This window comes from Taudactylus pleione, unplaced genomic scaffold, assembly GCF_031769625.1.
Source record: "Taudactylus pleione unplaced genomic scaffold, aTauple2 ptg000184l, whole genome shotgun sequence".
Taxonomy (NCBI): Eukaryota; Metazoa; Chordata; class Amphibia; order Anura; family Myobatrachidae; genus Taudactylus; species Taudactylus pleione.
In genome coordinates this window covers 12,741,388-12,752,969 of record NW_028284586.1, presented here as the reverse complement: position 1 = coordinate 12,752,969, position 11,582 = coordinate 12,741,388, and the positions used below count along the sequence as shown (strand labels likewise).

At 50.8% G+C, this 11,582-nt stretch overlaps 1 protein-coding gene across 1 annotated transcript; it reads left to right on the top strand.

The window, feature by feature from the left end:
- The first annotated feature begins 8,805 nt into the window (after positions 1–8,805).
- LOC148519749 (uncharacterized) lies at positions 8,806–9,711 on the top strand. Its single transcript, XM_088476133.1, has one exon. The coding sequence runs from the start codon at positions 8,806–8,808 to the stop codon at positions 9,709–9,711; it is 906 nt and encodes a 301-aa protein (XP_088332259.1).
- Positions 9,712–11,582: the final 1,871 nt, after the last annotated feature.

The window sequence follows — 11,582 nt, the reverse complement described above, 5'->3', positions numbered from 1 at the left end:
ACTGCATGGGAGGAGGGGGACTACTGCTGGGGGCACTATATAAGGGGCTTACTGCTAGGGGCACTGCACTGGGGGGACCACTACAGGGGGCACTAGATAGGGGGGGATCACTACTGGGTGCCTGCATAAGGGGGACCACTACTGGGAAAACTGCATGGGGGGACTACTGCTGGGGGCACTATATAAAGGGCACTGCATAGGGGGGGACTACTACTGGGGGCACTATATAAAGGGCACTGCATAAGGGGATACCACTACTGGGCGCACTGCATTGTGGGGACTGCTACTGGGGGCACTGCATAAGGGGGAGCACTACATGGGGCACTGCATTTGTGGGGACCACTACTGGGGGCACAGAATAAGGAGAACTAATTGGGGGCTGTATAAGGGGGACCACTACTGGGGATACTGCACTACTATGGGCCTGCATAAGAGGGACCACAACTGCATACTGGGGGTACTGTATAAGGGGCACTACTGGGGTTAAGGTGCATATGGATAGGAATGTTCAGCGTGAAAATAAAGGGGTGTGTCATGTTGACATGCCCCATTTTGAAGTGACCACGCCCACTTTTTTTTTGCCTGCGGCGCACACATATCGGGGGGAGGGGGGGCTTCCTTTTCAAAAAGGGAGCCCCCCTTTTCAAATTTGCCCTGGGCTCCAAATACCCTAGTTACGCCACTGGATTACACACATGTCGTGCTTGTATTACAGAGTGTGATTATTCCTTATTACATTTTCAGGTTTACAATGAAACCGTTCAGGATCTGCTAAGACCGTCCTCTGGATGTTTGGCCCTCAGAGAGGATCCCTATGGCAACACCAAGATAGAAGGAATCGCTGAGTTCTTCCCCAGCAGCCCTGAAGAGGTGACTATCATTAGACTGTGCTACCCTTATGCAGCATCCCTGCTCCACCACTAGTCATCCCTGTCTATATTATTATTATTATCCTTTATATGGTGCCACAAGGGTTCCGCAGCGCCTTACACAGTACATAAACAAATGAGCACACAAGAAAAACAGTTACTAACAATACAAACAATGCAGGATTTATAAACATTGCTGCATAACACTTAAATAAGCAGCATGGTGTCAGCAACCAAGTGTTAGGTGCTTTTGTTAATTAAAATATAAGTAAGGGAAGGAGGGCCCTGCTCGTGAGAGCTTACATTCTAAAGGGGAGGGGCAGCCTATTTATATGGCACCCTAAGGATTCTGCAGCACTGAACAAGGGAGGTACAAATAACAATGGATATAAGTACAGACTAATAAAAGGTTTGCTGTCTGATTAATGTGTGAATTAATAAGAGGGCCCATGATTATGTGATCGCTGGTGTAGTGACCCTGCTGTAGCTATAACACATGGGCAAGTGTAACTTTGAGTTTTTTGCGTAACCACAAGAGTGTTGCTGCATCTACAGTATATTACTCTCTCTTTTTCAGGCCATCGCATTACTGATGAAAGGGAACGGGAGGCAATCGGGAAGCCGACTGCCTAAATACCGGCAGCCGGCTTCCCGACTGCCATTTCCCGGCAAGGAGGGTTAGGTTTAGGGCTCCCGGGGGGGGACTTAGGGTTAGGTACCTCCCCGGGAGGGTTAGGCTAGGGGGAGGGAGGGTTAGGGTTAGGCACCCCCGGGGGGGACTTAGGGTTAGGCACTCCCCCGGGGGACTTAGGTTTAGGCAGCGGGGAAGGGGGTGGTTAGGGTTAGGCACTTAGAGGGGGGATTAGGGTTAGGCACTTGGGGGGGAAGTTAGGGTTAGGCACCCCTAAGGAGGGTTAGGGTTAGGGGGGTTAGGTTAGGAAATACTTACCTATCCACGATCGGGATTTCCAGCGCTGTCGGGCTTCCGCTGCGTCGCACTCTGCTCCTGTCGGGCTGCCGCTGATGGGAATCGAACCGCCGGCCATGCGGCCAGCGGTATTTCATGCCAATTCCAAGGGAACAAGCGCCGCTCTAAGGCAGCCACAGCTGCCAATAAGAACTCATCCCGCTCCCATGCTGTGTTACAAGTCACCGTAAAGCAGATGAGCAGTGATGGAGTGTGCACGGGTCGGCTGTACATGGTAGACCTGGCAGGATCAGAGCGAGCATGCCATGTATCACTTGTATTTTATATATCATTATCATTTCTTTTATTTCCTCTTGCAATGCCAAAGAGTTAGGGGCGTTTTAAGAGAGGAGGAGGCCCGTGTACAGCCTCCGTTTGGGCCCCCTCCTCTCTACTGCTCAAAGGTAAGCATTAACTAAATATGGGTGCAGGGTGTGCGGTGTGGGCCCCCCTGGACTCAGAGGCCCTTGTGCACCGCACACCTTGCTCCCATTATAAATACAGTCCTGCAAATAGGTGAATATCATTAGTGTGCTGTCCTACTGCAGTGTTCATGCTTTACCACTAGTCGTCACTGTCTACTCTACAGAGAGCATATTTGTCATTCACATCAGTCCCTGGCCCATTGCAGCTTACAGTCAAAATTCTCTAGCACACATACACACACACATACACACTCCCATACAGGGGTCCATTTTTTGACCAGCTGCCAATTCACCTGCCAATATGATTTTGGAGGAAATCAGAGCACCCACGGAATCACATAGAGGAACATGCAATGTATTTTCAGGAATATAGAAGGTTACTAAAACTGCACTATGCTAAATACTTTGGTTTTGGACCAGTGAGCACAGATAGTCTACCCAGAGCACGTCTGGGTGTGTGCCTGCTATCTGCTCTATGGGAACGCCTCTGCAACCTAGAGAACAATCTCCAGATGTGCACTGTGCAAAAATTTTTTCCAGTTCTGACAAGGAGCTGTAATGTGCCGACACCATACATATTAGGCTAGGCATCTAGGGACACCTTCACTCCTCCCCTTTGCCTTTATATTCTTCTGCTCCTCCGCAGATGCAGCCACCTTTCTTGGTAAAGATAAACCCTGATGGAAATCTAGGTGCACTCTCACACAAAGACATAACAGGGCATAATTGCACCATGTCCCAGCCCCTGTCCCCTGAGCGCACCATGTCATGATGATATGCATATAACATCATCACGTCACGCAGACAGGCCATGATTGACAGCAGAGCCATAAGTAGACTTTTTGGTGCCCTGTACCAGAAAGAGCATTGGCGCCCACCTCATTTTTTAAAGGGACATAATGTACCCAAAAAAGGGCCATGGCTTCATGGGGAAGAGATAGGAGAGGCCAGGAGATGCTGGGAATGAAATAAGAGGAAGCTACAAGCAAGAATGATAATAAACAGAAATTTGATAGGCCCAAACAGCGCCCCCTGACCTGTGATGCCCTGTGCGATGGCACCGGCCGCACTACCCTAGCTACAGCCCTGATTGACAGCTCCAGTAAGCTCAGTAGGCTGCATATACTGTGCAGGGTGCCCGTGTGGGTTCTGCAGCAGTAATCCTGGCTGCAGGGTTCCAGGCACCCTGCCAGCCAGAATCAAAGGCCGTGGGGTGGTACTAGTGGCCCATAGCTACTTACGGCACTGCTCACACAAAGTCAGTTGCATGGCGAGGCCAAAGCTGCTCTTGCATTGTGCAACATAAATGATATTCATTATGTGTATAATTATCAGAGAGCTAAGTGGTCCTAGGGTAGTTCTTGTTCTGTATTCTGAGGTGGCATGAAAAGTACTATTAGCTCTTTTCTTTGATTAAAGCTCTTATGAACATTGCAGTTTGTTTTTGCATCTTTTTGTAGTGAAATTAGTTCGTTGTTAGTGGGTTATAGCATACATGCCTACCCTCCCGCTGTTAGCGGGAGCCTCTCGATTTTTACCTCAGGCTCCTGCTGTCCCGCAAACATTGCCACTACTCCCGGTTTTTTTATCGACCCCTTTAAAATTAGCACTGCGCATGCGCAACGGACGGAGCCTACAAATGGAGACGTCACTCACAACGTGTGACGTGAAGGCTGGCCACCGCGGGGTTATGGACAGCGGTGGCCGTCTATTTACACAGTATCTCTGACGGAGGCTTCAGCAGGAGACGCGACAGTGGTGGCCCCTTCTACCCACATGCAAGGTGATGCTGGTCCTTTTAGGGTCCTCTTGGTCCTCTTCAGGGGCTGGCCCTTCTTCTGCCTGCGGCTGTCAGGCTGTCCCTCCAGTCTCCTCGGCGGGGCCTTCCTATTTATGGGCGTCAGCAGCAGCATGGAGTCCTCTGCGACGGTGGCTCCTTCCCTCTGGTCCTGGCAGCAGGCTCCTTAGCAGTCTTCTTGTCAGCGGGCACTACTCTGGGCAGCCGGCAGCTGATGGGTAGTGAGATCTGGTAATTGTGTGTGTGTATGTAGTGAGATCTGGTAGTGTGTGTGTGTGTATGTAGTGAGATCTGGTAGTGTGTGTGTCATACTTGCCTACTTTTGAAAAAGCATTTCAGGGAGATTGTGAAAGCAGCACCTATGAGCGCGTGTTACAGTGGGCGTGTACTAATAAATATGAGAGGCGTGTCCTAAACCTGACTTACATCCAAATGTAAACCAGCCCAAAAGCAGTTAGTAAGATCTGTTTGTTGATGAAAACACACTAATACTTTGCAGAAATTCATAGGGATCATTATGCCTTATAATAACCATTGCAGGGAAATTACACTAATGATCCAATTTGAATGTATATATCTCTGTTTTTAATATAACAGCTTCATAATGGGGGTAAGGATGAAATGAGGGAGATTGCTAGACTCTTCAGGGAGACAGGGAGATTGCTACTATTTCAGGGAGTCTCCCTGACAATTAGGGAGAGTTGGCAAGTATGGTGTGTGTATGTGCATGTAGTGAGATCTGGTAGTGTGTGTGTGTGCATGTAGTGAGATCTGGTAGTGTGTGTGTGTGTGTATGTAGTGAGATCTGGTAGTGTGTGTGTGTATGTAGTGAGATCTGGTAGTGTGTGTGTATGTAGTGAGATCTGGTAGTGTGTATGTAGTGTGTGTGTATGTAGTGAGATCTGGTAGTGTGTGTGTGTGCATGTAGTGAGATCTGGTAGTGTGTGTGTGCATGTAGTGAGATCTGGTAGTGTGTGTGTATGTAGTGAGATCTAGTAATGTGTGTATGTGTGCGACAGATATTAATGTCAGTGGGGGAGCTAGGGTATCAGATTATAGGAATGTATACACCCAAAGGTGGAGTTAGACACGCCCTTTGGGTGGAGCAGACCACGCCCCCAAAACTTTGCCCGCCCGCTCCGCTCTGCAGTGATATGCGGGCGGGTGGCCACCCCTCCGCCCCATCCCATAGTGTGCGCATCCCCGACACCGCAGGGCATAACAACCCCGGAGCTCAACTCGGCAAGCCAGACTTCGACCCCCCTGGGTGGGGATCCCGTGGGTCCCGGCGGCCTTGCTCCAGACCCCCCCTGTCCGGCGTCCAGCCGCCGGGGTATGTGTCAAGTGCGGCGGCGGTGGGTGACTCACCCCATCGGCCCGCCGCTTCTACCACACTGGCTGCGCCGGCGGGAGAACCTCCTCTCGCGGCTCCTACGGGTCGCGTGTCACCGCTAAATCCTTCCGCTGCTCCGGTGGGTGTGCGGCTGTGCGCGCCTCCCGCCGGACACTCTGCTAACTGGGAGGCGCCACTTATTACAGCGGGGCTTCCAGCGGCGGGGTCCCCAATGACTCAGGGCTCAAGCGGGAGCAGTGATGGCCCCGGCGCCCTTGCCTGTGCGGCGGGCCCGGCGGCCATTTCTCCTGTGGCGGCCATTTTACATACAGCAATGACATCACCTCCCAGACACCATGGGTTACTGCAGGGTCCGGGCCTGGGTTATGCAGCTGCTGCCCCCTGGCATACGTTTCCGAATCCCGGTCCCCCTGGCCACTTCCCCTCCCCTGGGGTCTCTCAAGTGTCATGGTTGCATAATGCAACCTCTCAACCTCCCTATTTTTCATCGGCCCCAGTTTCTTCTATATCAGGCCCTTCCTGGGGTCAAGCTGCATGGAGCTCTGGTTTTGCCCCTCCGGTCTATCCGTCCATTTCCGTGGCACCCCCCAACCTGGGGTACGCACATTTCACTGCTCCTTCTTTCCCCTCTTACACCCCCTTTTTGCAGCCCGCTCCCCAACAAACTTACTTTTACCCTTTGGTCAGTTCTTCCTATTCTGCTTCACACACCCCCAGTCTGCTCCAGTGACGACACCTTCTCCAGTCATTGCGGCACCTTCTACTTCTCAGCGTGTTCCCACCCCACCTGGGTCAAATCCGCCCTTGCCCCCTCTGTCTCCCCGCCCCCCTACACCTCCAGCCCCGCTGCCTGAGATCTCGTTACCTGTGACTCACCATGTTCATGTAGTTTCAGGTACGGCGGCTGCAGTTGGATCCGCGACAGAAGGGTCTTCAGCTAGTACGGCTGTTATCGCTGATCGTCCCGAAGCAACCCCGGCTTCTCCTCATGCGGAAGAGGATGGCTCGGTTCCGGGTCCCTCAAAGGATGGTGAGTGTGATTTGTCTAATTCCTCGTGTTCTTTTTCCAGTTCCTCTTCTCATTCCTCTGGTTCTCCTGCGCACCCGCGAAAAATCGCCAGGTTGGTTGCGCGCCGCCTTGCTAGGAAAACAGATAATAGCAGCAAGAGGGTCGAGGCAGCAATGCCCGAGGAGCCTGAACCGGGCTCGGATGCCGTGCATTGTGCGAACACAGCGATCCTGCGCGGATTGCGAAAAAGCGTTCGGGAAAAGATCCGCAGAGGAAAATTTGTGGATTTTTTCTCCCTCACAGAGGAAACTAAGAAAGGTTTAGCGAAGGCAAAGAAACCTGGGGGATTGGGCGAGGAGGCTTTTTGCAATTTTAATGCCTGGTTGAAGGGTACGTCAATGTTCTGAAATATATATTTTTGGTGCATGACATGTTCGTGTGTTCCAAGGGTGTGGCATGGCGTGAGTATGATGTTCAATTTCGCAGGAAGCACGAAGGTAGATGCGTCCTGCCATTTGGTATGAAGGACGTGGAGGTATGGTTGGAGGTGTCGTAAAACCGTTGCCCCCCTCACGAGGGGTTTCAGACACGCAAGTCCTCGACATCTTTTAAGTCAGATGTTCGGCGAGAGGCAACGGGTTCGGCGAGAGGCAAATGTTTTGCATTCAATGACTCCAGGTGCACCAGAGGCGCCTCGTGTCGCTTTCGTCACTCCTACCGACTCTGCAGTGGTGATCACCCGGCCAAAGACTGTCGCCGGGCACCAGGAGCCAACTTATCCGACCCCCCCGAAGGAACTAAGAACGCTAACTAAGGCCAGATCCCTTATTTGCTTGGAGGCTCTTTCCCGTTGGTTAGGTTGGTACCCCTTTCGCGAGGAGGCTAAGTTCTTGTTAGAAGGTTTCACAACAGGTTTTTGTTTGCCCATTTCGGATCCTATATTCGTTTGCGCTCAGCGTAATTTGCGTTCAGCCTTAGATCATGCGGAAGTCTTGCACGCCAAAGTTCAGGCCGAGGTTCTGTTGGGGAGGATAGAAGGCCCTTTCCCTGTTCCCCCCTTGCGGAATCTCTGCATTTTCCCTGTGGGTGTTGTTCCCAAGAAGGCTCTAGGCAAGTTCCGATTAATTCAGCACTTGTCCTACCCTCCGGGCACTTCTGTCAATGATGCCATACCAGCGTCAGCATGCAGAGTAGTATACCAGTCATTCAACCAGGCTCTAGGCCTCGTTCGCCATTTTGGTCAGGGAGCGTTGATGGCGAAGCTCGACATTGAGTCGGTCTTTCGTCTGCTGCCGCTGCATCCGGAAGCTATGCGCTATAAGGGCTTTCGTCTGCCCACTGGCTATTTTGTTGACAAATGTTTGCCCATGGGTTGTGCGGTTTCCTGTTCCTATTTTGAGAGTTTCAGCTCCTTTTTGCACTGGTGCATCCGGGCCGGTACCGGTCGGGATGGGGTAGCGCATTATTTGGACGATTTTCTCTTTATGGGTCCAGGAGGGAGCGACGTCTGTGCAGACCTCCTCTTTTCCGCTCAAGCGCTTTTTCGGACTCTAGGAGTGCCAGTAGCATTGGATAAAATGGAGGGTCCCTGTACTCGTTTGTCGTATTTGGGTATCAAGATTGACACATTAGAAGGTTGTTGTCGACTTCCCCAAGACAAGGTGTTAAAATTACTGGACATGGTGGCGTGTTGTTTGTCCGCTAATAAGGTTAAATTGCGTGCGGTTCAATCGCTGTTAGGTTCCTTCAACTTTGCCTGCCGGGTGATCCCGATGGGCAGGGTTTTTTGCAGGAAACTTGAAAGGGCCACGGCGGGGGTACTCCGTCCTCACCACTACATCCGTCTGTCAGCTGAGATTAAAGATGATTTACGGGTTTGGGCCAGATTTCTAGTTCAGTTTAACGGCGAACGCATTTGGCCTTCGCCCCCTGTGGCCAACATGGTGTTGCAGCTCTTTACTGACGCTGCTGGGTCATCTGGCTTCAGGGCTTATTTTGATGGGGACTGGTGCGCCGCCCCGTGGCCTGCAGAGTGGCGCAGCGAGGGCCTTACCAGCAACCTATTACTTTTGGAATTATTTCCAATAGTGGTCGCTGTCGAGCTTTGGCGAAATCGCTTGAGCAACCGGCACGTAAAATTTTGGTGTGACAATCTAGGTGTTGTACACGCCATTAACAGCCAGAGAACGTCTTCCCCTTTTGCTTTGCGCCTATTGCGTCATTTGCTGTTGCATTGCCTGGAGTCGAATATTAGTCTCACGGCGTGCCATGTCCCTGGCGCAGCCAATGAGATTTCTGACGCATTGTCCCGTTTCCAGTTTGCGCGTTTCCGCTCCCTAGCCCCGTTTTCTTCTCCTGAAGGTTTACTTTGCCCCTCGTTTGTATGGCAGATCATCAGGCCGGCTTAGAAGGTTTGGCGCGGCATTCACTTGCACCGTCAACCCTCAGAACATACTCGTCGGCCTGGCAGGATTGGCGGGCTTATTGCGCCCAGCCTGCCATGGAGGGTAAGTCTGACCAGGACTTGATTTCGTCTTTTGTATGGTTAAAACATCAAGAGGGCCGGTCCAGGGCTTCCGTTGTCGCGGCGCTTGCGGGGATATCGTTCTTTTGTAAACTTAAAGGTCATTACGACCCTACTAAATCATTTATGTTAACGAGAGCCCTTAAAGGTTGGGCCAGGGAGCGACCCGCTCGCGCCGACTCACGCAGGCCGGTGGATCAACAGTTGCTGCAGTCTCTGCTGTCGGTTTTAGAAAAAGTAACTTTGTATTCATTTGAAGTGGCGCTTTTCAGTTTGGCTTTTGCGGCCGCATTTTACGGTGCATTCCGCGTTGGTGAGTTAGTGGCGACTAGTAAAAAGTTGGCTTCCTCCAGCCTGTTGTTATCGGATGTTGTCATTAGGGATGCTTCTGTGTTATGTAAATTAAGATTCTCCAAAACAGATCAGACAGGAAGAGGTAGATGGGTTACTCTGCATCGTCAGGACAGCAATTTAGTGTGCCCCGTTAAGTTGACATCCTCCTACATGGGTGTGCGCCCATATGGGGGATCACAGTGGCTGGTGCATGTTGATGGTACACCCCTTACTAGGTTCCAATTTACGGCTATTTTTAAGCGCGCATTAGGTGAGTTAGGTTTAGACGTCTTGGCGTTTGGGACTCATTCTTTTCGCATTGGGGCAGCTACTTGCGCAGCTTTAGCGGGGGCTTCGCTTGCAGCTATTCAACAAGTAGGTAGATGGAAATCTGCGGCTTACAGGTCTTATGGTCGCTGCGATAAATTCTAGTGTGCTCCTTGCTAACCCGAAAACATTGTTTACCCGCCAATTGATGAACGGCTAGCGTTCAATAATTGGGGGTGTGAAGGGATTTTTTTTGTTTTTCCCCCCGGGAGCCATGATTTGACCACTTTGGTTCACGGGTAGGGTTTTTTAGTTTTTCTTCTTCACTCGGGTTCTTTGTTTCCCCTTTTTTTTTTTACCCATTCCTGCTAGTTAGTTGCTATGTTTTCTTTCATAAGTTGTGTCGTGGTGGTGGTTTCCTTCAGTTTCTCATAGTTAGGCTTCTTTTTCCTTTTCAGCACCTACAAAGGAAGATGGACAGGTCTGGTTTGTGGGTCATTCCTATGTTTTTTGGGCAGAGAAGCATGGGCTGGCCAAACGTGCTAGTTTGTTGCTTGGTGGACGTAGCGTGAGATGGATTGGAGTCAGGGGTTTGCGTGTGGAGGCAGTTCTTGAATTGATGATCTCATCTGTGGCTTCTTGGGGAGTGCTGGAGTGGTTGGTGTTGCACATTGGTGGTAATGATGTGGGTCAGCTGAAAGGTGTGGAGTTGATTGTGCGGTTGCGTGGTTTATTGGAGGAGGTGCGAATGCGTTGGCCAGGAGTTCGTATTGTTTGGTCTGAAATGTTTCCTCGGTTAACTTGGAGGGGCGCCCGGAATTACTCGGCAGTGGATAGAACGAGAAAGAAGGTGAATGTAGCGGTGGATCGGCATGTGCTTTCTTTGGGAGGCGTGATTGTGCGTCACAGCTTTTTGAATGGTGACCTGGATCGTTATTTTCGCCCGGATGGTGTGCATTTAAATGCCCTTGGCCTTGGGCTGTTCATCAAAGATCTTTTTTCCTTTCTAGATTAGTTTTCTTGGTGGCGGGCCAGTCTTCCTTTGTTGCCTGGTTTGGCGGGAGGTCGCTGCAGCTCAGTGGCTTCATATGGCGCAATAGAACGTTGTGGGGGCGCTTGACCTCAAGGTGTGTGGCGAATTTGTCCTTCTCTGTACGAGGGGACCCGAACGCTTTTGTACGGAGGCGTTTGGATTGGCTCAGGGGGGAAGCGAGACCCCCACATCGTAAGTGCATCTATAGGAGGGTCGTTTTAGTCATCCCTCGAGTCATTCGTATTTTTAAAGCTAGAACTGAGCTTGCAGCGTCTCTTGCCACCTTGGTTAGGTTAATTGAATTAATTATTAAATAAAAGCTGTGACCTTTTAGCCAAGCTGCTTTGTGTCCGTGTCGTTATTTATTATTAAGTTAAGTTTAGTTAAGAAGGTTGTTAAGGTTGGAAGCGATAAACCAATGTAACTCTTATAACAAGCGAAGACTGCCTAAGTATGAGCGAAGATAAGGGAACTGGTTTTTCTGCTGATGGCTTTGATTGACAGGCTTGTTGGCTCAGGTGACTTGGTATGTCAGTGTGTCAGGAGGTTGGTTTTCAGCCTTTCAGGGGTTCTTGTAGGAGTGGTTAGCTTAGGCTATATAGGGCAGGGCTCTGCCTGTGGTCAGCCTCTTTGCTGTGATCTTTTCAAGAAACCCACCATCCCACCCTCATGTTTGTTGTTATGTTCGTGAATTAATGTTCGTATAAGAATTTTTTTTCCCTCATCAGGGCAGGCACAGCAGGCGGGAGGTCGCTGCAGCTCAGTGGCTTCATGTGGCGCAATAGAACGTTGTGGGGGCACTTGACCTCAAGGTGCGTGGCGAATTTGTCCTTCTCTGTACGAGGGGACCTGAACGCTTTTGTACGGAGGCGTTTGGATTGGCTCAGGGGGGAAGCGAGAACCCCACATCGTAAGTGCGTCTATAGGAGGGTCGTTTTAGTCATCCCTCGAGTTATTCGTATTTTTAAAGCTAGAACTGAGCTTGCAGCGTCTCTTGCTACCT

What these genes read in the sequence shown, in the direction of transcription:
- LOC148519749 (XM_088476133.1), top strand. Translation starts at nt 8,806, where the DNA reads ATGGCAGATCATCAGGCCGGCTTAGAAGGTTTGGCGCGGCATTCACTT.